The sequence below is a fragment of the Ammospiza caudacuta genome, chromosome 3 (genome assembly GCF_027887145.1).
Source record: "Ammospiza caudacuta isolate bAmmCau1 chromosome 3, bAmmCau1.pri, whole genome shotgun sequence".
Lineage (NCBI taxonomy): Eukaryota > Metazoa > Chordata > Aves > Passeriformes > Passerellidae > Ammospiza > Ammospiza caudacuta.
This window is the reverse complement of record NC_080595.1, coordinates 112,302,112-112,330,004: the sequence shown is the minus strand read 5'-3', so window position 1 is coordinate 112,330,004 and position 27,893 is coordinate 112,302,112. Positions and strand designations below refer to the sequence as shown.

The 27,893-nt window shown below is 42.5% G+C and overlaps 1 protein-coding gene across 2 annotated transcripts in view; it reads right to left on the bottom strand.

Moving 5' to 3' along the window:
• Positions 1 to 1,239: 1,239 nt before the first annotated feature.
• Positions 1,240 to 27,893, bottom strand: part of RCAN2 (regulator of calcineurin 2) — a 79,700-nt gene continuing 53,046 nt past the window's right edge. For both annotated transcript variants that reach the window (XM_058801480.1, XM_058801481.1), the window contains exons 2-4: positions 17,861 to 18,034; positions 15,087 to 15,258; positions 1,240 to 7,624 (exon numbers count right to left, since the gene is read on the bottom strand). In XM_058801480.1, the coding sequence (XP_058657463.1) occupies positions 7,464 to 7,624; positions 15,087 to 15,258; positions 17,861 to 18,034 (507 nt within the window). In that variant the 3' untranslated portion in view covers positions 1,240 to 7,463. The remainder of the gene's footprint in view (positions 7,625 to 15,086; positions 15,259 to 17,860; positions 18,035 to 27,893) is intronic.

The following is a 27,893-nucleotide window of genomic DNA, read 5'->3' as shown; positions in this document are numbered from 1 at the left end:
GCACCCCGGGTCACAGGTGAGGTGACCTCGGGTGGTGTTCCCTGGTACAGCCCAGGCACAGATGTCACAAGCGTTGTAAGGGCGTTGCTGCATGTCATAGAGCTTGGGCAGGGCTGGCTCTGCTGACTGGAAAACAAAGAGTAAAATTCATTCTTTGGATATCTGGAAGTGCCTCTTCAGTTAGAAATAATAATAATTTTAAAATTGCTGTTTTTCTATCAACCTTTTTTCTCCTCTTGTGTTCTGAAGCTCTAAATTTTCCATTTGCTTCCCAGAAGATGCTTTTCCCCACCTTTTGATGTCCAGACTCACAGCTATGTCCTGGAATGAAAATGAATTTATCCTTCCCCATCTCACTAGAATCTAACCTGCTGAACTGGACAAAAATCCAAGCTAGGTTTCCACCTTTCCTAGTTGAGGATCTGTGTTATGTATGAGTCCAAAGTCTGTGTCCTGTGTATGTACACAAACCCCACCCCAATTCATGGCAGTGTACAAAACTCTCTTCTTACTGGTGCGTTGGAACACAGAATCATAGAATTGTTGCACACAAGCACTGCCTATCTACTAAATAAATAAATATTTTGTATATATTTATATTTCTAAATTTCTATTTTTATATGTATATCTATATACATATATGTGATACCTTTCTCCCTTTCACCATACCACCAGGGATTGTACTAGGGAACAAGGCTCTTCTAATTGTTTTCTTAATGTCTTTTTCCCCCCTCCTTCATTACTGCTGTCCTGTTACAGGTGTGAGGCTGAGCTAGTCCAAGCCCAGAGAATCACATTGCTGCTGTGCCTGGTAGAACCTGCGTGGACGTCGCTGTTCTGCTCCTATAGGACAAAGTCCACTATGGGATTCCTGGCTGTGAACCCCACCAGAAACTTTGGAGAAATGGAAAAAAGTAAAGTTGTTATAAAACTGCACCTGTGCGTACTGAAATCTCTTGCTGGGTGTCCCTCAACAGCAATGTGCTGTCCCACGTTGTTACTCGTTAGCTAGAAAACACTGTGCTCACATTTACTGTTGTTTCAGGTTTGATTTTCTGGGATCTAGAAGTGTTGGGAGCTGCCTCTGCAGTGGCTGGGATCAGTCACTAGAGGGTACAGGTGCACCTGGATTTAAGGAACAACATGAATAGCTGGAAATTTTAATATTTGCCTTGGATGCCAGAAATGGCTCAGCTGCTTAACACTGATATAAAATGAAAGTAAAGCACAGACAAGGAGTTTGCTAATTCCACCAAAATGTTTAATACCATAATAGATTTTCATTGAAGTACAGCGCTAATGTGAATATTTGTACAAAATATGTGGTTAAAAATAGTATTGATTTATAATATATACAGATATGTCACATCCGTGTCAGAAATGCAGACACTCGAATGAAACCATGAGAAATGCTTTTAAATCTACAACAACATACACGAAATATTTCTGCAGCTACCCACAGTAGGACAACTTGCCAAACTGACACTTAAGGATCCACCAGTCCTTACAGATGGCATTTCTGTCAGAAGTTTCTGTACAAGAACTCTGCTCTAAAATGGATTCAAAACATTTACCTTCATTAACCCAACAGTGAAGAGAACACATCTGTGTGACACTAATGTAGACACAACTTTCTCGCACTAGATATATGATCAGTTACAATAATTTGTTAAAAGAAGGCTGATTTTCTGGTGAGAACAATAGAGAGGTTTAATCTTTCTTGCTGGATACTCTTAATGTTGTGAGTGAGCCCCTGATTCAAATGGGCTCTTACTACAGCTCTCAGGTACATGACTCTGCATCCTGAAGTCTGTTTTAAGGTTCTGAATATCTTAATTTTTCATTAACTTCAAGGCTGCTCACACTTCACAGCTTTCCCAGCCTTACTCCAGCAAGAACCTCCCTAAAAAAGTCCCTATTTAAGCTTTGTAGCTGCAGCATCAGGACACAATCCTATATTAAGGTGACTCTTGCTGCAGCCCCAGAATCTGTGTAGTTACTGAACAAACTGACAGAAGGGGAGAGACAATTCAGGCTGGTTTTTTTAAGCTTTCTGAGCATCTCTGCAGTAGAGACTTTCTTGGTTCCTGCCATTCCATCCAGAGTGCTGCTCCTGTTCTGCCTCTAACAGTGCTGGCTTCTCTCCCCTCCAAGCCAAACCAAATACACTCCACACTTCAAAGAGACCTGTGGGAAAGAGCTTTTATAACACTTCCTGCCTTGTCCTTTTACCCTTGAATGCTGCAGTCTACATGTATTCAAAAAAAAGAGCACAGCTACTGTTATAAAAACATCTCTTTTTAAGAGGAGCCTGGAATATTGAAATGTGCTGTACTCCCCCAGAAGATGGGTTAAACCAGGAAAAGCAGTGTTTGGGGTTTTTGCTAGTCAAGAGCATTGCATGATGCTGAGCATAAATGAGGGTCTGGCTTTAATCCATAGCTGGTTTTGTTTTTTGATAAACCAGAATTAAAAGTGATCTCTTAGGCAAAAGGGAATCAAGGACATCCAAAAGTATTTCGTTCACACTAGTATGTGAGAGAAAGCCTGAAACTGCAAAAGTTGAGTGCTGAGGTGTTTGCCACTAAAGAAGGACCAAAAATAAATTCATTGAATATTTTTCAGAGGATCTGAAAGTGCTGTGACTGTGATCAGTCTGGTCCTCTGGGACACAGCTCTCTGCCATCCCCAGCTGAAGCCCTGAATCTCATTTCCCAGTGCTGTGTCCACTGCCAGGCACGGTGGAGGAGCCACAGCCAGCCTGTCACAAACACAGCATTTCAGTTGGGTGGATGAAGAAACTCATGGTGGTGGGGGAAGCTCTTCTGGTGCTCAAAGTGAAGAATAAACCAGGCTTCCTGCCTTTCACCTCTAAAAGAGGTGGTAAGAACCCCAGAAGAAGTTCACTATTACTTGTTTTTCTGATTAAAACACAGAGGTTAAGGCCTGTCCTTTTCAAAGGAATTAAAGAGCTCAGATTTTACTTCTCCAGTGAGGCTCCTTAAGTGGATCTAATTTTCAGAATGATGAACAATCATCCTTTGAGAAATGAAGATTTCTGTGTGCCAGGCACACAGAAAAACAAATCATTTTTTCAAATCCAGATTTGAGCAATTCAGTATCAGAATTTCACAGGATAGTTATCAGCAAACTCATCTCCCAGTTTCCAGTCTTTTGCAAGACCCAGCACAAACTGATGCAAGAGACAACAATTAGTTTAAATTTTTATAAAAATGAATGCTGACAGACCTCTGACCCCAGCCTGGCTGGCAGCTGGATGCCATGTTCCTTGTCCAAGCACTCATGGCCACAGCATCACCCATGATTATAAAAGCACAGTGAGAACCACATCAGGGGGCTGGGACGTGTTGGGCTTTTGCTCACCAGGGACTGCACTGCAGCTTTTTTTGTGTACACTGAGCCAAATCCACAGCAAGCCAGAGCAAGTTCACATGACTGTGAAACTGCAGCAGCTTAAAATGGAACATGGCATAGCCTGCCAACAAGAAGGCAGCTTCCCCCTTAATTGCTACTGAAACAGAGTTTGGCCTATGTCACACGTTTAAGCATTTTCAGTTCTAGCAGGGGTATACACCACACTACTCAGTTTATCGATATAGTTTAACTCTTTGAATGTTGCTTTTCCAAACACCAGCGCAAGCAGAACACAAAAATACTGTTTGCCATATTTATTATTTTAAACTAAGCTCTGAATTATACAAGTGTAAAAGTGATTAATTAGCCAGTAGCTTTTTAATACTCCTATAAAATATGACTAAATAGAATATTTCAAAAGTTATGTACAATACAATGGAAAAGCTCATGGCATCTGTGACAGTGCTCAGACAAACCACTGGAATTGCATCCTTCCAGGAGTTCAGTCCATTCCTCAATATAAACAACAATCTGTATTTTTGCTGAAAGCTTTTACAGTGTTGCTGAATGGGACAGAGCAGGGGGAAAGACCAAAAAAAAACCAACCCACCCTTCTCACCCAATTTAGAATCAAAGTAGTGCTACAAAATTTATGCCTGGGGAGAATTTTTTACAACGTAAAACACTTTACAGTGGCTATGGCTGTGGTCTTGCTATGGTTGAGGAAGGGATGCTCTTGCCATATTTTCTTGGCTGAAAACAAAGTTTACTGGAGTGTGTCTGTGTATGTTAGGAAGGGGGGAGTTTGCACACTTGTCTTAATTACAAAAATCAAGGCCACAAAAATTACTTGTTTTGTTCCAAAAGAGCAGATTCTAAAACACTCTTTCTCCATGCACTGGAAATGTTTTCATGCTTTAAACTGTAGTGAGGATGTCATTAAAATGTCAGTTTCATTTCTGAAGAGGTCAGAAAGGACAAGTAGGCAGCAGGCAACAGAAGCAGCAGCTGTACTCCCCTGATTTTCTTCTTTTAATTTCCAAAGAGCAGCAGGAGCCATGTCCACCCTTCAGAGGCCCCAGGGCATCACCTCCAGCTGCTCCCTCCAGTTCCTGCTTTGGGGAGGAAATTAAAAGGAGGTAGGCTGTGCCACTGTGCCTCAGGAGTCACAGTGTAACACTGAGGCTCCATTCTTCCAGGGCTCCAGCAGGAGAGAACCCCTGACACCCTGTGCGAAGTACAAATCAGATTGGCTGACCTCAGAAAAGCAAATTCCCACTCAAATTAGTAGGGGCTCTGCCTGTGATTTACTGAACAGGACAACTCCCCTTCCAGATAGTCAGCATTTTTTGGAAGAAGCATTCTTTCCATGTCAGGCAAGAACCAGCCTTTAGTAAAACACTAGCTTCTCTCAAGAGTCACAAATGCTTATAGTTTGATAATACGGATATTATTCCAATAATACATGAAACACTTCCTTTTTTTTTTTAGGAAAATGATCATTATTTTATCACATACAGGTGATATATAAGCTTTGACCATAGAGACTGCTTTGAATTTTCAGGTTTGTAATTGTGTTTCTATTTCAATGCTCCAAGCAATGAGCCATGTCCTGCTGCCTCCTGGGTAGCACCACACAGCTTTCCAAAGCACGGAGTACTCACTGAATGAGGCCTCATTTTAAATCTGTTTGAAAATGCACTTTGAGGAAAGAACATTTAAGGTCCAGTGCTTTAATTTGCAGTGTAGTTTTACATCATTTGAGGCCAAAGTACTTAGTTCAGAACCATGTCTCTCCAAAGTTTGAGGACATGGATACAAGGACAAGACTTGGCCTCCTACAGTCTTGCCTTTAAAAAAATCCATTAGCAATGATATCTGATCATCTTACTGGGCATGGACATCACGTCCAAACCCTATGGACATCAGTGCTGGGTGTGTTCTCAAAAAGCCAGTGCTGTTACTGCTGGAATATCCTTTGTGGCCTAAGATGGTGTTTTAAACAGGATACATTCCTAGGCTGTGACTAACAATTTGTTTCCTTAAATCAATTTTAAATGTATCACTGGGAAAATAATTGACATGGCACCTCTAAGGAGTTACTTTAAGAAAACTTCACACCTATATCATGAAGATACTAAAGCCCCATTTTCTGTTCAGTCTCTGCTGTATTTAATGAGTAGTATTCCATCAGTGTAACAGCACACAACAATGCCCATAATGCAGTAACAATTATCACATTATGGAAATAAAGAACTGCATCTCATCAGAAATACCAGGAGGGGCTGTGGTGGTCAGAGGCTGAACTATGTGAGAATGACAAGTCCTCATTCCCAGATGTCCTCACCTTGCAGGCTGGGAATGCCATCTCCTGTCCTCACTGGCAGAGCAACACGCCTGTTGTCCTGGAAGTGCTGCCAAGCCAAGACCCTGCAAAGGGGACCTGACTCTGCTGAAGCTTTGTAGCATTGCTGCTAATTAAGGGTGTGATGGAACTCTCCCTCAGAAACCAGATCTTTAGGTTTTATGACAAAAATTTTGATTGCAGAACCTAAGCTGACTTTTCAGATCCTAGAATAAGCTTCCAAGATGTACTTACTTATTTTAAGCTGTAAAGGATTTTAAACCATGGAGGCTCGCTGTGCCATTTTATAGTCACTTTGGGGAGTACAGCTGCAGCTAATTAGCCTAAAAATCCCACCATACCTTACACATACACTCAGTTTCTGCAGTATTAATTTCAGTGGAACTACTCATGTGCATAAATTAAGCGCATGCTTAAATATATGCAAAATCTGAGCTCAAATGTCTAGAAAATATGTTCTCCAAATGACAAGTATGCCTTAAAAAAATAAATCATCATGGAAGGTCTGCCAGACAGGGAATCAGGGACCTGTCTGCTGTCAGCCATGATGCAAACACAGAACAGTTTTTGTAACCCAGTATATATTGCAAGTGAAAGAAACATGCAGGATGGGGTGAAAAAAGGGGATTCAGTTGCATGCAGTCTAATTTCAAGTGTGTAATTATGGTCCTGTTTTCTTTGGCCTAAAAAAGAAAAAAAAAAAAAAAAAAATCAACTAACCTCTGCTCACCTCCACAAACCCAAACTGCATACAGCTCAAAAAGGGTTTTGAAGCACAGGACACGGGAAGGGAAAAGGGCTGAATATTAGAGATGTGCAAGTAATTACTGACAATTTCAGGGCTATTCACCACACCATTAGGAAAGCATTCAGCCTGTAATGTTACTGGAACGTTCAGCTATGACAGAGAGTAAGGAATCCCATCTTACATGAGCAGTCAGTCACCTCCTCTCCCTCAGACCCGAAGAGATGCACCACTCATCCCTTGGTAGAAGACGAATTGACAATCCCTACTGATATTCTGGCTCCCTTCTCTCCAGAGAGAGGAACTGACCAGACCCCCCCAGCAGCTGCTGCCTCTCCCCTCAGCCCAGAGAGCTCCATCTCACATCCCTGCCACCATTTCAGACCACCATTCTCTACAGCTATTGCTGGAAGAGGGTTCTTTTCTGTTGTTTCTGAAAATGTTGCAAAGATGGTATTCCTTACAGAAAATTCCAGGGGGGTGCAAAGGCCACCAAGCTGCTAGTAGAGTAAAAACAACTCACCTACTCCCCTTAAAAAAAAAAGGAAAAAGGGAAAAAGACTGTTGGGAAGTGAAGAGGGCAGAGGAGCAGGCTGCTGGATGAAGGGCAGTAGCAATCCTGGGAGTTTGAATACCAAGACTGATATTGGCCTAATTCCCACCCAAACGATCTCTGGTAGTGGTGTTTCAGTATGCAAATTACAGCTGTGAAAAGATCCTCAGACTGAAACCAACCCTTGTTTCCTCAGCCTTTTGTCCTTTCCAGCTAGATCTATCAGTTGGTGTGTGATATGGTTACAGGTACAAAGATCTTTTTCCTAGCCCTTTTGTTACAGAGGCTTGATTATTGTGAAGGGGCTTCAATGACCTTAATGTCCCGGTGCTCAGAAGGCAAAGGCTGCCTTTCAACAGAACAAAGCAAACAAAAACCAAGAGCTGTGCTGGAGGAGAGAGAAGTGCTGCTTCTGCCGGAGAGGCTCAGTTAGATACAGGCGGCGGCACACCAGGGCGTCGAGTTTGAATGATTTTTGGCTTTGGAGAATTCTTTGGGTCCTCATCTTCTTCCATGTCGCTGTCACAAACGTGCACTACCACACTGGGAGTGGACTCTGTTCCTGCGTGCAGCTCGTATTTCTCTCCTGGAAGCAGAGAAAAGCAATCACATCAAACGATGGCAATCTGAGTAGCAACACAGCCCGTGGCACTCCTGGACTGCAGAACACTCCACACCCGGGTAGGGAGCTGAGTGTGTGCTAAATACAAGAGAGCACCAGCACGGCTGGACTCCGTCAGCTGCCACAACACATCCTGGGAATCCTGCCCCTGGAGGCAGTTTGATCCCAGGTCTGTAAGGCATCATAAAATACACACATCCTTGTGTCTGTAATGGGTTTTGGTACTAATACTGGTGGCCAATGGCACTGAAATAAACCCTCAAAGTAGGCAGAGGAAGGAGAAAGAAAACAAAATTTCATGGTTAAAAGATGAAATGGAACCCAACCTATCCAACCTGTGGTCTGAAGTTATTTCACACCTGTTAGGTTGGGGTTATTCTTTATTTTTGCTGTGGCTTTCCTTCAGTCCCATTTAAAGCCCAGTTGCTGCTCTTAGACAGATTTCAACACTTAATCTAATTTCTCCAGAAATAAATTCTCCCATATCTCTGCTGAAGACAGATTTTGAGTTTCAAAGCTCTTTAGCTAGGGCTGTAACAAATTTTGTCTCTACAGATGAGATTACAGAGCAGTCTATAAATGCTCACTAGAGAAGGCTGAATGCCTAAACAGTACATATATTTTCTAACTATCTACATTCCTTATTTAAGTCTCAACACAGTACTCTGAACATGGCGTTTTTTTTCCACAGAAAATAATCTGAATTGGAAGGGACCCACAAGGATCATGGAGTCCAACTACTAAGAGACCCATATGGGCTTGGGTGGTTACCTACAAAAGTCCATAGGCAAACAAAGGATCAGACATAGGGCTTTGAGTCCTGAATTCAGCCTGCTGGCACTACATGTATTCTCGATTTTACATGGGATACAAGTAGGCACTGGTAATAAAATTGCTATAAATGAATTTAAGACTTTAAAAAAACCAACTTTGCCTGCAAAATCTTCTGAGATGAGGGAGGTGAGGCCCCAGCAAACCCAGCTGGCCTCTGTTTGTGGCAGAGTGGCTCCTAAATGCTGCACCACTGGCAGAAGCCAGCAGTGCCACATGTTGTACCATGGAAGCAAACAGCAGTCCCTGCCTCAAAGCACTTATGGCTTGCTTGTGGCACTAATTTGGAGTTTTATTTGTCTGCCACTTTGTGGCTGAGTAATTCATGTGAAGAGGGGGTTTTAGGTTTGGCTCTGCATTAGAACATACAGTTCTGGGACTGTGCTCCCATGCTGTTTGTGCTGACAAATTCCTGGTCCAAATAAGCTTGGGTGGCTTGAGACTAGAGGACACACTGTATTTTTGCGTGAAAACAAGAAGGCAACTAGTGAATAATAGCTATAAGCCAGGCATCTTGCTGTGAGAAATATTTTACTGCTGTGATACCATTAATGTTGACATTTAACTGCTCTATTTTTGGCAACCTTTCCTCTGAATCCAAATCGAGCAAAGCATTACAGGTCTTGCTGATAGGCTAAAATATAAAAAGAGAAATAGCTTGGTTGTGCTGCATTGAGGAATTATGTGGTTTTTCTCTGCCCATTTTCCCTGCGGGCCTCAGCTAATTTCTCAGCTCTGGGCTGACGTCAATGCCGCCAGGCAGCACCAGGGCTGCGTTGGTCACTGTCACCAAGGGCTGCATTGGTCACTGTCACTGCAGGCAGCGTTGGTCACTGTCACCGAGGGCTGTGTTGGTCACTGTCACCAAGGGCTGCATTGGTCACTGTCACTGCAGGCAGCGTTGGTCACTGTCACCGAGGGCTGCATTGGTCACTGTCACCAAGGGCTGCATTGGTCATTGTCACCGCAGGCAGCGTTGGTCACTGTCACCATGGGCTGCATTGGTCACTGTCACCGCGGGCAGCATTGGTCACTGTCACCACGGGCAGCGTTGGTCACTGTCACTGAGGGCTGTGTTGGTCACTGTCACCATGGGCTGCATTGGTCACTGTCACCACGGGCAGCGTTGGTCACTGTCACTGAGGGCTGTGTTGGTCACTGTCACCATGGGCTGCACTGGTCACTGTCACCGCGGGCAGCATTGGTCACTGTCACTGAGGGCTGTGTTGGTCACTGTCACCGAGGGCTGTGTTGGTCACTGTCACCACGGGCAGCGTTGGTCACTGTCACTGAGGGCTGTGTTGGTCACTGTCACCGAGGGCTGTGTTGGTCACTGTCACCGAGGGCAGCTCCCTCCGCAGTGCCCTCCTCCTACAGCAGCACCGCCCAGCAAATCACACCCACTGCCCTCCTAAAAGGTAGTAATGCCACTTCAAATGCCACATTCTTTTACTGCTCAAATCCCTCCCAGAAGAACTCACTCTTTCTGCTGAAAAAGAACAGTGAAAAAAGTACAGACGCAAGGAAAAATATTCAGATGCCGCTGGCACAAGGAACTGCAGCAGCAATTAATGTCACTTTGCAAACCAAAATGTGATGCACTCATGAATTAGTTTTTTAAGGCATAAAGTTATTTCTGAGCATAAATGAGCTGCAGACTCTGTTCTGTAAGCAAACAGCACAAAACCTTTTCATGACTGAGTTGGGAACAGGACAGCAATAACTCTGGGACTTTTGTACAGCCATATCTTGTTCCAAAGTTCCACTGTTTGAAGAAAAACACTAAGGTGATAAGAACAAAATAATCCAATAGGTACAGCCAGATTAGCCCTTCCCTTCTGCTGCTTCCCTGTTTCTTTTTTTTTTTCTTTTCTCTTAAACACCATTTGCAGCATAAAAAAAATAAAAATTAATGAGCTAAGCCTGCAGCAGTTCAGCTACTGAAGCAATGGTTGAGTCACTGGAGTGACAAGACCTAGGTTCTCCCAAGCTATGAGTAGCAAGTTGAATTAACGTAGGTAAGATTCTTCTATTTCTGTACTGCCACCCAAGCATTTGTCCAGTGACCTCCTTCATCTGTCTCTGACATGGCCTTCTCTGTGTTCCCAGGCCCAACACTGATCCATGCTCCTGCTTCTCCTGCTTGGCTGGAGAATTCTTACAGGCTAGCTTAGCCAAAGGATTCTTGGGGACAAGGGTCTTTCTCCTCCAGCTGTCTTTGGCCTATCTCTATCCAGTAATAATAAATTTAAACCTTTATATAAGCTAACAGTGGCAACTCACATAAATTTACTAAAAAAAATATCATAAAATTTATCAAATACACTCTGCCCTTCAGGAAGAATTCAGCTGTGGCACATCCACTATATCGATTTGTCAATAAAACTTACTGATAAGACCCTGAAAACAGCAGAGATGTTCCTCTCTAACCATTTGCTTTGCATAAGAAAAACAGTAAGAATTTGAAGTTTTCTCCCTTAACAATGAGAACAGCTGCTTTTATGTCACTGGGCCCTACTTTTTGTGACCTCATGAGCCAGGAGTAAACCCACAGCCTTGGGTGATGCAAGACAGATGAGCACAGAAGTAACTTATGATATTTCAGAATTAAAAATAATGGTATAGGATTTTCTATCCCTCTGTGAGTCAATACTGTGACCTTTCCTTAATGGTGCAGTTCCTGTCTAACAGGGCCCTTTTGTCCAGCAAAGATCAGGCTCATATACATAAAGAATAATGTAAAAATGCTAATGATAATGTGTAGCTACTTCATCCCCAATTCAGACTCATGAACAAAGGTTAATGAGTTCACAGCTGCCCATTTCATGTAAATGCGGCATTAGCATCATGAAAATACCTTCCACTTACAGTCCCTTCATCCAAGTGCTTTACAAATAACAGGATGCAAATAACAGGAGGTCCTTTGTATGGGTGCATGTTTGTGACAGAAGAGCTACAGCCCATCCCACAAAACACCTCCATAAAACACCTCTACAGCATGAATCTGCCATAGCAAAGTGGAGGAGCTGTTCCCTGGAAGCCCATTACTGATGCTGTAGGAGCTGGGCACCCTCCTCTTCCAACCAGAGGGAAAGTTTTGTCTTACCAGGGGCAGGGTACAGCTCTCCTGTACTATGCCCCTGGTAAGAGAAGGGAAGGGCAAAAGTACCCACAGAACAGCAGGGAAAGGAAGACAGAGATGAAAAGTTTTATCTATCACCATTTGTTTGCCCCTCCATCCCCTTTTAATCCTCCCTGGGAGTCATATGAAGTATTTAGTATTTCCTTTGACACAGTGATGACAAACACAAGAGTTTGAAAACACTTGGGCACAGAAAATCTGCCTTGTCAGATGGTTTGAAATCCCTCTGTATGGCATTTCCTGGGCAGGGTCCTGCTCTCATCTGTTTTCCCCTTCCCTAGGGAAGGGTGAGCCAAACCCAGGGCAGAGCAGGGGCTGAGGCTGGCAAGGGGAAGTCAGAGTGGCACCTGGGATCCTGGGGAAAGGCACTCTGGAGTGCAGAGTTAGAAATGAGGGGATACAGGGCAATCTGTTGTGCAGAATGAGGCAGTGGGGGAAGGAGAGCAGATACAGGCAGGCTGGGGAGTGGACAGGGACAGGGAGGGACTGCTTTCCAGAAAAGAAGGAGCATATTCTAGTGTCAAGAGGATAGTTAGCAAATCACTGCACGAATAAATGGCAAACAGCTGCCTGTCCTTTGAGAGGAGCAGCTCTACTGTAGACACATGCTGGACCTGGAGACTCCCTCTCCATCCACTTTGCAAAGGTTTCTCACATAAAACATGTCTGCAACGTGGGGTGGTTGTTTGATTGTTTGCCTGTCAGGTCCAGGTTGTATCCTCACCTGGCCTAACCTGGAGCTAGCTTTTTCCTACAGGAATGCTTGCAACCTGCCAGGCTGTTCTGTAGTCCAGGCCCTGATGTCTGCACATCTTCATCAACATATCGAACTACTGGAAGTTGTCTTGACAGTGGAAGTGTTTTCCATCAAACTGATTAACAATTGCACTTCTTTATTTGCAATATATTGAAAAGATTGTAGGCAGGTGGTCAGCACCAGGCACAGTCATGGTTCCTGGCTCTGACTGATCTACAGCACTCTGTTCATGCCTCATTTAAAGCCTAATTTCTGCATCTGTACAAAGTGAGAATATACATCAATCATCCAGGAACCTAATTAAATATGCCACGACCTTCCCTAAGGAGTAAATGCACCCTCACCGATCTCAATTCCATGTGAAGGGGTCAAAACCAGCTTCCTTTTGAGCACAGAAAGAAATCTGTTCCATCAGACCCCCAAGATGCCAGCCTGTCACTGCTGCAGCTAAAACACCTGTCCAAAACTGCTGGCACACAGCAAATCTGTTAACTCACTTCCAGCATACTCCTTACACTCTGGAGCAGATCTCCCAACATTTTGCAACCAGGGACAATTTTGGTGTCTAATTTTATGGCTATGATGATTATGGCACCATACTGTGGCAGGAGGTGACCTGGATTCAGGGAATGGGAAAGGAGCATGGGTCTGTGTCCAGGTGGTACATCTTGCATTTCCAGTGAAGTAGGACAATAAAACTCATCTTATGCTGAGGGCATACAAAGACAGTGTTCACTATTTAGAAGCACTAAGGAGTTTTCCTGGTCCTCAGATGTTTATTATACCAAATCACTGCATTTAATACAGCAAAGATTCCTCACAAGTTAAAGACACGAAAGTCAGATTCTACACTCTCAGCTCTGTAAACAACTGTGCCCAGTGAGTATTTTTCGACAGCTGATATGCCGTAGTTACATTTTTAAATTGTGCTTCTCAATGAAAAAAAAATCTCCTCTCTGAGGCTACCAATGCTGTTTGATGTCCAGCAGTGTTTTACTGCTGCAATACTGAGAAACGAGTGTTAGTGGGGTTTGTTTTTCAATGAAATTCTAAACATAGTAAATGCACAACTGAGAACAGCAACACTATTTTAAACCCGCCGCTGCAGTTAACTAAAATTGATCCCTCTAACAAGTGCTAAAAATAGAAAGAAGAGAGCACACAATGGCTTTTCATATTGCTCCCTGCAGGCTCCTTAAATCCGGGTGAATTTGACCTTCACGCAAAGCTGTCCCAGAGTGTGGGACAATGAGTGATATTTCACATTCCACTGCTCCAGAACAGGAATTGATTTATTACCCAGCTAGCTCGGGAATTCGTTTACATGTTTCCATTTATAACACTGCTGCATCAAAGGGGAAAAAAAAAAAAGGAGGTTTTTGGTTTTTCTTTTATTCAGCATTTTAGAAGCAAAGTATCACTCCTGGAAATAATAATATGCAATATCGTATGAAGTCTTCCCCCTGACTGCTTTCTTCTACTGCCTACAAACCATAGGAATCTCCTGATGTATATTTTCCTCTTGTGAGAGATCCCATCTGAAAAAGACAGGAGATAATCCTGAAAACCTTGTGAATCATGAAACATCCTTCTGCTCCCCATGCACTCCAGCTCTGAGCTCCTTTGGTGCAGTTGCACAAAAGCCCCAATGATTAGATGTCTGCAATTGGAAGCTGCTCTCAGAGCGAGCAAGCAGCATTCCCAGTACAGCTGGGGAGAAAACAATTCTCTCATCCCACAAGAATTTCAAAAATAAACTGCTAAATTTTCATGAGCTCACCCCCACAATTGTTATTAGATTGGATATGAAATATTTTATTTTGGTATGAAGATAATTTAATAGGCTATTTTTTCCTTGTGGCTTATGAATGTAAATTAGATTAATTTGTAAATGATACTGCTTGGACCTGAAACTGGAACCTTTCTCATTTTGAAAATTCTAAACCAGGATGCTTTAACAGCTTTGAGAGGAAACTATTTGTAAAGATGACTTAATTAAATCAAAAGTAACCCTTTCCTATATAAAGTTTTGGTTTTATCAGATGTGCTTTTCCACGGAAAGCATTGCTTGAAAATCCCAGCTAGCTTCAACTCCTGGCGTTAGCTGAAGATGGGAAGACGGAAGAAAGCCTGGATGCATTATCCATTGACATTTATCTTGTGCTAAGGGAGCCTACAACTTATCCCATTCCTCCTGCATGGTTTTCAGCAGGAAATGAGCATTCCTAACAGAGCAATCCCACCGGGACTGGGGAACAGTAGTTCTCTCTCAATGAACAATGTGAGAGATTCTCCACTCCAGTGAATGTGCACTTTTTCAAGTGAGAAATCTGCACCCTGAAATGCAGAACTGAGCAGATGTCGTGTACAGCAAAAACTCCTCACATCCACAGCCAAACATTTGTCCAGTCCCCACCTAAACCATCAGCTGTGTCATCTAGGCACAAACCCCAGCACAATAAATGGTGTAAGCAAAGCTTTGATCAGCTCTCACAAGCTGCAGATAACACACAATTCTGTGCCTACACATGGCAAAACTCATTCTGAAGGAAAGAACCAGGTGACATCCATCAACTGAAATCCAAATTTTAATGCAACTTCCAGCTCTATGCCAACTCCCTCTACAGTTATTATCTACACTGGAATTTCTTGTCTGCTTTTCCTGCCACGTTTTCACCCAAGGACCACAAGCTTACCTGGTCCAAGCTTAGAAACTGCATAAAGGAGGTCGTAGTTGATGACGGGTGTTGCATCATCTATTGGTTGCCACCCTACAGGTGGGGAGGCTGGAGGCGAGATGAGAAACTGTTTTGCAGGCTGTGGTGGTGCCAAATGAAGCTTGTCTCCATCTGTCTCAGAGGTTTGAATCTTTAAGGCATAACAAAGACACTGTTTAGTACAGGAAAGAATCACACAACGCTTTGAGTTGGAAAGGACCTTTAAAGGTCATCTCCTCCAACCCTCCTGCCTTGCTCAGAGCCCCATCCAGCCTGGCCTTGAATATTTCTATGCATAAGGCATCCAGAACTCCTCAGGGCAACGTGAGCCAGTGTTTCACCACTCCTACTGTAAAAGATGTATTCCTTGCATCCAGCCTAAAACAACCTTCTTTTAGTTTAAACTATTTTCCCTGTGCCCTATTGCAACAGGCCCTGCTAAAAGGTCCATTCCCACCTTTCTTGTAAGTACTGAAAAGCCACAGTGAGGTTTCCTTGGAGCGTTCTCTTCTCCAGGGTGAACACCCCCAGTTCTCAGCCTGTCTCCACAGCAGAGGGCTCCTGCCCTCTGAGCATCTTTGTGGCTTCCTCTGGCCTGATTCCAACAGGTCCATGCCCTTCCTGCATCTGGGACCCCAGTGCTGGACACAGGACCCCAGGTGGGATCTCACCAGATCAGAGTCACGTCCCTCAGCCTGCTGGTCACACGGTGGGTGATGCAGCCCAGGATATTTGGGGTGCCAGGGCACATTGTCCAGCTTCTCACCCCCACAGGATGGCTAAATGGAATGACTGCTCAAATCATACCCTTCTCACCCCAAATGCCACCCAGGCAGGGTTTCAGCACCAGTCTCAGAAGAGAAGGCCTGGAGCTGAATTTCATCTCAGCCTTACAGATGGTGCCTCTGCAGTAAATGCACAGTGTGGGGCTGTGACATCAGCAAAGCTACAATGTCTGTGCCTCTTGTGTAAACTCTTTCAGGATAAATGCAAAGCTTTGGTAGCCCCAGCTGCTAGCTCAGAGATTTCTGAGGCTGTAAAGGCACTGTTGTGATCTGGTCTAAATGCCTAAATAAAAAGTGATATCACACAAGTAACGCCTGCACCAAGGCCTTGTAAGTAACTTCAGAAAGGTTTCTACAGATTTTATTTCTTTAGTTGAAGTGAGAAAGCAATCTATGATGTTCCTTAAGTCATTTGCAACTGAGTGCCCTTATATTATATCCATATTGAATTATCTACTTTAATTCCTGCTCTTTTCTAGTATGTTAAAGAAGCCTTGATATAAATTAATTGTAGTGCAGCCATACCTAAGCAAGGTTACAACCAGCTCAAGCACAATAAACTCTATTTCCAGGACAGCAAACATGGGGTTTGCAAAGAACCAGTCTGAATCACTCAACTCCATGTTCCCCGGAACTTGTAGGTCTGGAAGTGGTTATTCAGCCTGGCTGAGGCCAGACACTGCTCCAGACACTGCTGCTGCCACATCTTCACTCCCTGAACACGACTAATAAGCTCTTGTAAGACTCAGTGTACCGGAGAGCATAGTGCAGGTATCAGAATGGCTCTGCAGGAAATCAGCTTAGATAGGGAGACTAATCACTGTTGTGCACATTTTTCTTTTTGTTGTTATCTCAAGTTTCCAATTAGCCTCCTGAATGGACAATTAGAATGAAACCATTCTCAGTTCTGCCTAAAAAACCTGCAGGTTTTGAAACCTTTCAGAAAATTCAGAGCTAGATTTAGGATATCAGGGCATAGAAAATAGGATTGAGGTAGATTCTTAACACCTAAATCCAGCTGTAAGATCTTCTGAGCTCATCTAACTCGTTAAGCACATTGTTTTTTTTCACAGCTGTAGCTTCCCATCTTCCTGTGGTTCTGCTCCTGCCTAGGCTCAAATCAGCTCCTATTCTGACCAGGAGGAAGAGGCTCATAATTTAACACTGTGTGTTTGTTTGATACCTTGAAGTGAGCCAGCCCTTATCCTCAGACCTCTGAAGGGCCAAGCTGGCAGCTCAAAGCACACCTACATTACTTATAAACACCAGTGGTTATCTCACAAGCCACAGTGACCACATCAATTTATTAAACTGCATTCAGAAGAGGTGGTGGTTGGGTTCTCAACCTCCTTCAACTTTATCCTGGCTGGGGCCCAGCCTGCTGTGGGAGATCTATGTTCTTTCTCCCTTGGCCAAGGAGAACTAAACACCCACCTGACAGTTCCAATAGATGGATATAATCACCTACAGCCCAGGCTGGGAGTGTTTTTCTTCCCCCACCTTCTTCCTTTGACTTGGACTCAATAAACTCCTTTTAGAGAATTCAGTATTTGTAATTCATGTATTCAGTAAGGAAAAGCCAAAAAGGCAGGAGGAAGCCCGGCTGTGGCTCAGGGTGGCAGCCAAATGTGTAATCCAGCCCCACCTTTTTTATTCACTTGGATTCTTTACATTAGCACTTTCTTGTGGTTAGTTAAGAGAGTTACCCACAGACAACACCCAGTGTTGTAAATCACCTCTGAGATACATAATTCTGTGTGTTGAATGAGCAACTTTAGTCCTAAGTGGACTAAATTTACTGCAGACCCTCAGGGCAGAAAAGCTCAGTCAACACAAGCAGGTTTAAGCAATCTTCTATCAGAGAGACTGGGCATGGGAGAAATGTTTATTACTTTTATTCACTGTAAGCGCATAGCTTTTAAAGAAATATTATGCAGTAACACAGAAACAGATTCCAGATTTCATTACCTGTGCAAAATACAACTTTAACTTCTTCCCTCTGAACTGTGTTTCATGCAGCTCTATTCTGGCACGAGCAGCTGATTTGGGACTGCTGAAATTTATCCGCACACGCCTGAAGCTTTTGAACAGCTGGAATGTCACGCAGTCATCATAGACACGGAACAAACCTTCAAATTTCTCCTGCAAAGCAAAAAGAAATAATGCTGAAGATTCACTTTGTGCTCTGTCACATCAGTCTGAGTCAAACAATAATCTGAAACTCGACAGTTGTTTTAGGAGGAGGTTTCAGCCTGTGGCCTTTGGGGACAGGTGTCCACAGACAAATAAAGGCTCTGTGAAAAGAAATTAAGGAAAGCAGTGGTCTGGTAGTGCTGAACTCTGCAAAGGGTTTAGGGGAAGAGGTCTTCAAATTGAGAACCCAGCAGCTATTGAACTTCTCTTAAAAGTTGAGCAAACCTATGACAGTGACATGAAATGAAGCTGAAAGGGCACATGACTGAAAACACCAGACAGCAGGGGGCTCATCTGCACAGAAGCAGCCATTGTGCTGAATTACAGTGGAGTCAGCAGACAAAGGCTGCAGCTGAGGCTTACATCCACATCAGTACTGCAGGGTCATTTTGTATTGCATGAAATGTTTTTCTGGATGTTTTGTCATTTAGATACTTAAGAGAATACACACTTGTTCTTTGAGAGGTCCTGCAGCATCTGGTAACAAACTGGACAACTGAAAACAGTGATCTGTCTGAAAGAGAAACTTCAGGCTTCAAAATGTTTAGCTGTAGAAATATGTTCAAAAGCTCACAACAAAATAGGGATATTTCAGCATTGTAAAAGGAAGGTCTGAAGTTCAGCACACCCATGGACTTGGAGATAAACAAGAAATTCAAGGCACTTTGGCAGCCTTGGAAGCTCAGACTCCATGATTTCTCTGCAAGCTGTGAGCACACAGAGGACTAAGTTCCACATCATCAAATAAACCCAAAGTCCCTAAATCAATTCTGACACTTGCACAGGTCTTTTCATTCACACAAGCACAGATTCATAAAATGCCAAAGCTGAAAGGGGGCACTTATTATTTAGTCCAGCCTTCATGTTTACTCAGATTTCAGACTGCTATCCAGTGAGTCACACATCAAATCTGAGCATTTTAGCTACTGCAATCAAGACTTGAAGTTTTGTAAGATGGAGAATCAGCCAGACCAAAGCCCCTGCTTTTAGGAGTGTTTTATTCTGAAAAAAAAATCACTGGTAAGATGATTTGCCACACCATTTCATATACACCAATGACAGTTATGTCAGGGTTTGTATAATAACCTAATGTATATTGACAATAACCTGATGTGGATGCCTCAAATGTTCAAGGCAAGGTTGGATGGGGCTTTGAGCGAGCTGGTCTAGTGGAAGGTGTCCCTCCCCATGGAGGGGAATTGGAATGAGATTAAGGTTCTTTACAATTCAAACCATTTCAGGATTCTGTTTTCTTGCTATCTCTGCAAGTCCTCACATTCTTACATGTTTTAAAAGACTTCTTTGCTTCTCATCCAGAAAAACAATTTCTTTTCCCTTACAGAAGATAACTGGTACAGACTACAGAAGACAAAGAAAATGCAATTTGTGTAATCTCATCAATACTTCAGTTCTCATCTATTGAGCTTACCAGCAAAACAAAGAATTCAGAACTTTTCAGAAAAATTCATCCAGAAGCACAGTGCAGCTGCATCAGGGAGCACTAACAGCACTGTGGGAGTCACTACTGTCAGAGTGGGACATTTATTAAGGAGTTAACAGGGGAGCAGCCCAGTTCCACAGCCAGGGCTGTGACACTACGGCGCATGTGCCCGATCTCCTTTCATTCACTGCCAGCTCTGTGGTCTTCCTCCCCATACCTGATATTCCATGCTGGCACCCTTTCAAAGGAACCTCCCTATGGTCTATTAAGCTTTCATGATTTTCATTTCATTCTGCCTGACCTCACTCACCTCTTCCTTTCACTGCAGGAGATACTTTGGAGGAATGAAAAAAAAAAAAGAAAAAAGGGAGGTGAGAGCTCTGTGTTTTGGCAGAGGCTGACTAAAGGCATGCAGCAATCCCCAAAACAGTTGAAGTGCATAGGTTTGTACAAGCAGGTCTAGTCTTATCACCCAATGTCCAAATTGTTACACTTCAGTTATGCTTTTCATCTGCTTTGCTTATATTTTTGAAAAATTCCATTTTCCTGAGCAGAAGTCTACATCCAGTGGCATTTGTATAAAGGTCAGCCAAAAGCAGCAGTCATCTCAGTCCTGTCCTGATTGGAATTTTGATGCTACAACTTTCACAATGACCACGGAAAAAGGGCCAGGGGAAGGGAGAGAAAGGGACAGGGGCCCAGTGTCTGTGTAAAGCAGGACTCACACAGCATTCAGAAACATGGCTAATTAAAGCTTATATCTTCATGTTGGCTTTATTACCTACTTCAGACCTCTTCAGTACATTTTTTAAATTAAATAAAGAAATTTAAATACATATTAGTGAGGGACTTGGAAGTGCTGATTTAACAGTTAATCCTAAAGGTCTTTAACCTAAACTACTCTGTGACTCTGTGAGAGATAGAAAGATTTTTTTTATTTTTATATATATATATATATATATATATATATGTGTGTGTGTGTGTATGTATATATGTATGTAGGTATGTATGTATGTATAGAATGATCAAGACATTATAACAGAAGTCTCATAAGTCAAAAATTAGCAGCAAGGTGAACCTTTCCCAGTAGTAGCTCTCAGTTTTTCTACAAGTCAGCAATAAAATTCATCATATAAAAAAATAGTTTCACCAAGAGTGGAAGGAACCATGCATGGACTTGTGTGGGCACTGGGAAGTATCTATTCCTACTGACTGTTTATTAACAAAGAGATGCTCCCTGTCTGTATTCAGCAATCAGGGCTGTGTGTCTGGCCCCTCTGTAACACAAGCCAGAGCCCAGATCTTGGTGAGGGACCTAACACAACATTAGGGCAGACACAATTTCAAACGTGGGTCCAAGAACAGTGAGCACAAGGAATGTGCTGGGCACATTCCTGGGCTACACTGAGACTCGCTCTGATTAGGCACTGAAAGGGATAAATAGAGAACTGCAAAAAAGCTGATTAAGTCCTGGATGCTGTTGCCACTCTGGGAGAACTTTAAAGCACTATAGACTTTATTCTGCTTGCTTTCCAATTTTATACTGGCACAGCTTTAGAGACCCAGCCTTGATTAACGCTCCTGAAAACGCTGTGGGGAGGAGGGAAATCAAGCCCTGCATTTGATATTATTAAAGGGCAGTCTATCCACAGTGGGGGCACTTCCACTGCACTGACTGAAACTGCAACTCCCATTAAAAAGATTCATACATCGGGATTTTTTTACGTTTTCAGCTGATAATAATAATGACCTCAGCAGAGGTCATTAATCATCAAGTGAAGTTAATGGCCCTCAGCTGCATTTTGAGCCATCCCCACTCCTCCGAGCTTGATATCAATTCCCAGGAAAAGCCTCGTGCCTTAATTGCTATTGCCTGTGACTTCTAATATCTGCTGAATGCACTTATCTGGATAAAAGTCTTTCAGAGTCATTCCAATCTATAAGAAAATTTATCATATACATTATAAAGACCTAAGCAAATTCTTTCCCTTTCAAGTTTTGTGGATAAATTATTCAAGACTCATAATCCTCTCAATTCGAAACTTTTAAAGTGCTTTTAGGATTCAGTACTTTTAAATGCTTTTAGAAAGTAAGTCTTTGAACTTGCAGAGCACTTTGAAACTTGTGGGGGAAAAAAGGAAACATCCAAAGTTAAGCAGCAGTGTTGCTATTCTTAAAAAGTCAAAATGTAGAAAGTCATGAGTTACACATTTATTTCTGGGATTTTGGAGTGTCTTCATCCATCCCAAGTATGTCTCAATGAGGCCAAATTAATGCTCTGTAAGATGTGAGCAACCTTCACTTCACCAAGTTCCCACTTCTCCCTGCCAGGCCTCGTGCCCTCTCTTCACCTCATCATTCCTTTGCCCAACACTGGGCACCTTTCCCCAGTTCTTTCCTGTCACCTTCTGTCAGCTCCCATCACTCAGTGCCTCTAGCAGTTTCCAAACTTATTTTCTGTTTGTTTTCTAAATTAATGAAATTAGCACAAAGTAGGACCATACTAATTAAAGCTGCTGATTACTCCAGCTTGATGGTTATCATTTAGGACAGCCAATGCTGAGAACAAACAGAGCAGCATGCAAGGAAGAAATGAGCACTGGAGTGACAGACAGGAGCTAAAAGCCTCTGAGGACAAGGGCAAACCTATGCCCTTCTTGAATCAAAACTATTTCTAGCACTAAATGGGAGCTCATCTGGGACCAAGACCCTGCAAGTCACATGGTGACAGATCAGTGAAATGCAGCCATAGGGAGGCAAACAAGATGCTGGGTACATTTGGAAAAGTATTTCCAGTAAAGCAAGGAGAGTATTAACAGCATTGTATGGAGCACTAGAGCAGCTCATTAAAAATGCAGGGTTTGTTGCCTGTATCCTAAGCAGATTAATGGGAATAGATCCAGATAAAGGTTACAGGGAGGTGCTGGAATGAGTCCAGAGAAGGACAACAGAGCTGGGGAAGGCTCTGGAGCACAGGTCTGAGGAGGAGCAGCTGAGGGAGGTGGAAAGGGGCTCGGCCTGGAGAAAAGGAGGCTCAGGGGGGATATTCTGGCTCTGCACAGCTCCTGACAGGAGGGGACAGCCAGGTGGGGGTCGGGCTCTGCTCCCAGGGAACAAGGACAGGACAAGAGGACATGGCCTCAAGCTGAGCCAGGGGAAGTTTAGGCTGGACATTTGGAACAATTTCTTCACTGAGAAGGTTGACAGGCATTGGAACAGATTGCTCAGGCAATTGGTGGAATCACCATCCCTGGGAATGCTCAAAAGGCAGGTGGATGTAGCACCTGGGGACATGGATTAGTGGTCATCACAGCAGTGCTGGGTTAATGGTTGAATTTGATGATCTTACAGGTCTTTTCCATCTTTAACCATTCCATAATTCTATGAATTAACAACTTACTAAATAAGAAATTTAAATGCTTGGCTTATTTAGCAAAACAAAACAAAGCCTGAGAGGAGATAGGACAGTCATCAGTAATTTACCAGCACTGTTCAGAGCAAGGACAAATCACACTGTATGGTGTAAATCTAGAAGACTACATTGGCATAAAATGAGTGGAAACAATTGGCATAAATAGGTTTAGTCTAGAAGTTAAAGAAGGTTTCAAACATCAGAGTAATGATCCTGAAACAATGTTCCAATTACAGCAGTGGCAGCAAATTATTTTTTTAAGATTGAATTTGGTTAGTTCATGTGAGGGACTATGACAAAGTATCAACACAATGAGCATTGTAAAACATGACAGCCATAATTAGCAAGTGAATTGGGTTCTGACACAGCAAGTTCCTGTGATTTATTTCCAAACATTTCTTTCATGAATAGCTCCACTGGTATTGTGTTCATTCAGGACAAAAGCCAAGGCCTAATTCAAATCAATGGAAGCCTTTCCATAGACATCAGCAAGCTTTGGATTAGAGCCCTAGAACTCAGAACCCAAATTACATTTTATTATTCAGTGTGTTTACACTCATTATCACCCTTGCTACACATTTGATTTAGGATATGGTCATGATTTAGAACTTTAGCCAAATGCTTTTCCTAGAGTTTTGCAAGCAAATAAAGAAAGTATTTTTCCTATTTTAATTTTTCACATTCATTCATGTAAAAGATACTCCAAGGAACCAACCACAATAGGGAAAGGGATATAATTCACAATTATGAAATTAGTTTTTCCTGAAATTAGTTCTGTAGTGGATATAAATATCCCTGTAAGACATAAACTCCTATCTCAGAGTTGAATTCATTCTGTTTCCAGACAAGCCATGCTGGTTGCAATCCTACACAGCTCTCATGAGGCACAAGAAAAGAGACAGAATCTGGTAAAACTGTGGAAGTTGTGCACCGAGGAGTCTTGTAGAAAAAACAATCTAAGAACAGATTAATTCCCTGTTTATACCAAAGAGGATGGGCACACCAGTTACTTCTAGAGGGATAAAGGAGTCACTAAGGTGACACACCTTTAACAAAAATACTAAAACAGAAGGCTAGAAAATATGAGCTGAAGTGATTTCAGCATTGAGACATGTCAATGCCATGTGAAGGGTATTGTAATGACCTAGCCTGGATATTGTGTGTGGCCCTTCTCATCCTCGATTAAGGAAGATGGAGGCAAGATGGAAGAGCAACAAAAGACTGCAAGGATGATCAGAGAAGGTGATGGTAGATGATATCCATGATATCTACCTTCACAGGAGGTGAAGGTAGATGATATCCATGCCTGGAAGTGTTCAAGGCCAGGCTGGACAGGGACCTGAGCAACCTGGTGTAGTGGAAGGTGTCCCTGCCCATGGCAGAGGCTGGAATGGGATGGTCCCTTCCAGGTCAAACTGTTCTGGGATTCTGGGATCTCTCTTGGGAAACAGAACCCAAAGTAGGAGGTGTTTCCTGCTGCATCTGTCTGTAAGGAAATCAATAAATAATGTAAAGGGAAAGAGATTAGCAGAATTAAAATAACCAACAGTGCTGGTATTAAACAAAGACTGCCTGTTAAAAGATTTAGACTTAAATTGAGGCAGTTAGCACTAGAACAGTAACATATCAAAATGCCACTGGCCCAGAAATAGAAAAAAGCCAAATTGCTTTGATGAAAAGGGTAAGAAGGAAAGATTAGAGAAGAGCACTATGCATTTCTGTGGTTCTCAAAGACCAAAGGAGAGGAAAGACTAGAGGAAAACAAAAAGGGATCCTGATTTGTCTAATGAAAACTTAAAATAACTGGGTTCATCTGAAGTACTTTTAACAATTGTTTAACAATCCACACAAAACAAGGAAACAGCTTGATAGAACTCACACATGAAAATTCCTTAAAAGCAAGAACTCTCACAAGTAGCCAGTGTAAGCAACAGCCTCTTCAAATTCTCTGCTTCTAAAAAGATGAAATTCATTGGGAAATCCTGGTAGTGCATATGAAAAACCACTATTGACTCTCAGCTAAAATTCCAGGAGTGCTATAAATAGAGGCAAATGTTTTAAACCAGTGATGATAAATAGAGAATTCCTATGGGCTTGTCCTGTTGCCTTTAAGTAATGGTAGGAGAATAAAGCACAAATTTAACATTTAGAGAGCCCCTTAAGGCAAAGGTCTCCAGGTTGTAGATTTTTATTTCACCTTTCACTGTAGGTAGCTGTAGCTGAGAGTGTGGAATCTTCCTACTCCCTCTTTACAAGTGGGGGAAGGCCTTATTTGAATATTTACCCTGAGTATTACTGTCTGAATGTTGGTTTGCAGAAAGTTTCTTCTGTTACCAAAGGAAATCTCTCAGCTGGCAACAGGAGTGGAAACATGTGTCTTTCCACCTGTCATTCACCAGGGTACATTTTAAAAGGACATTTCTTCATGTGAGACATTTTGAAGGGGGGAAAACCAGGGAACAGTGGATATTTTGTCAGATAATCAGAATCACAAAGTACTCTGCAATGACCTTCTGGTTACTGTATTGTCTAAAATGTGTCCCTTACCTTGGAACTCAGCGCACAGCCCTGCTCATTTCTTCATGAAGTTGGATTAGAGCATTAAGATAGGGCTAGAAAGAGCTTGGGTTTATTTACATGAAGCATGGCAGTAATTAGCATAGCCCAAAATTGAACAATTCTCTCAGTATATGAACAAACCAATCCAGTTTGCTACCCCAGTCCATTCAGTTTGTTGTTCTACGCTTGGCTTTCTCCCGTTTTCAAGAGGTGAAGGTCAGGTAAACTGTGAGTCAGAGATGAAATAAAACAGTAAACCAAAACAAATTTTAAGGCTGGGCTTCAAGATGGGGGGCATTACAAAAAGCATTAAATCTTGCTCTCTCCAGTAAAATAAATGTTGATTTGCCTGCACTAATGCAATCCTTTTAAAGGGGAGCCTAATATCTTTAGGCTTTACTATGTAAAGAATGCACAGTTTGTATTTCAGAAGTGATGCTCAGTGGCCTCCTTGCCCTGCAATGTGCAGTGAAGCAACTCCAAACAGGAGCACACTGGCAACAAAACACAGCCCTGGCTCATGGCTCACACATCCTGTTCTGTTATCCCTACACACTGGGGCTCTTCACAGGCATCTGCATAGAACTTTTAGATCCTAAAGGATGCGTTGACTGTTCTGCCCTCCACGTAGTGCTAAAATCATTCTGACAGCAGAAATATTTGATGTAATGTTTACTGTTTACAGATCCAGTGTCTTGGTCCAGAGAGGGACTTTGAGAAAGTCTAACAGACATTACACTATGTTGTAGAGACATTTGTAACTCATAATCTCTCAAAGAGCCCTGGTGGCAAAAGTAGGTCAGGAGCTGGAAGAAGTTTGCTGGTCCCACCTCATGCTGGCAGGAGGAGGCATCCATCCCTCACAGCCCTCCTGCATCACGTGCCCACCACGGCATGAGAGCACTGCAAACATCCTGGTGAACAGAACAACAGACATGTCCCTCTTGAAAAATCAGCTGAACCAAATAAATTTTCCTTCCTCTTCCAGCTCATCAGCACAACAAAAGGTACAGAGATAATATCTGCCCCAAAGCTTAATGGGAATGCATTCACATTTCGGAAGAGGCTGACAAATGTCAGGGGCACAGAATTCTGCTGCGTTGCCTTTTCTGTTTTTAACCAGCTCACATCCCTGTTTACCTCAATGTGACGCACATTCCTCCTGCTTAGCTCCACTGATCTGGAAACCAAAGGCTCCTTCAAGATGAAATAAATTGTTCCTGTGGCAATGCCAAGGGGCTGATTTAATATAGTTTGGAGAGTTCTCAATTCAATTTCACACCCAACGATTGAGCTAAAAGAAAAATCCACACTTTACATTTCTTCTTTATAGGAACACTGTTATTTTACTGTATCATCAGCCACAGCTTTTCTGAGCACACCATATTTGAAGTACTCCAGTTCCAGATGCTGTATGAGCTCCCTGAAATGCTGGAAGTGCTCTTTCAAACCAGCTCGCAAAGTGCACATTCTATGACCAGATCCATTAGTTTCAACCCCAGTGCTGGGGAGTGTTCTGTAGAAACATCATTCTTTGTTCCCTGAAAAGCTACATTTGATTCCAGTGCTGGCTACCATCATTGTGCAACATCACATAATAGTTGCCTTTTATTTTTCTCTTTTGCATTGTATTTGTCTGTGGGAAAAAAAATCAAAGCCTGAACAGATTTGTGGAAGATTTAATGCATTTGTTTTCCAAATAGCAGCCTAACATTTTGGCTTGAGAATGGTAAAAATAATGCTAAGAACAAAGACATGAAAAAAATATTCAGACTGTCCTGAAAGAACTGCCTATTTCTGTTTGCTTTAAGATTTCAAACAATAACTGAGTAGATAATGTATGTAGTAAACTCCAAGGGACTCATCTGCATTGGATTTAAGAATGTTCACAGTACAATACCAGCTATTGCTTTTGTTTTGTTCCTGTTGTTAAGCCCAACAATTAATTGGTAGCAAAAGAACAAATTACTGTGTATATGTTTCTAAAGTTCTTATTATCTTAATTTAGCACACAAAATAAGGAAGAAAAACAACCTTAATTAGTTTTTACCAAAAGCTGCTACATTTATGTTAATAAGGAATGTTCCAGGAGCAGATCTCTGCAGCAAAACAGTTGGTGCTGACTTTCTGATCAGGTGCCACAGACTGAATGCCCATTAGCAGTTGGAGCAGATCAGGCATGCTACTAAGAGTGCATCTTCTATATGAATTTCATCTGAAAGGCATCCAGTTCATGAACTGCTCTGTGATGTGAACAAAAAACACAGTTAATGAAGAGCAACAGGAAAGTTGCCTCATGAGAATGCCCAGCTCAGACTCAAAATGCTAATGTAGACACAAGCCTGTATCTCTCATAAAAATAGTTAGCTGGCACTCCAGGAGAAGAATAAAACAAC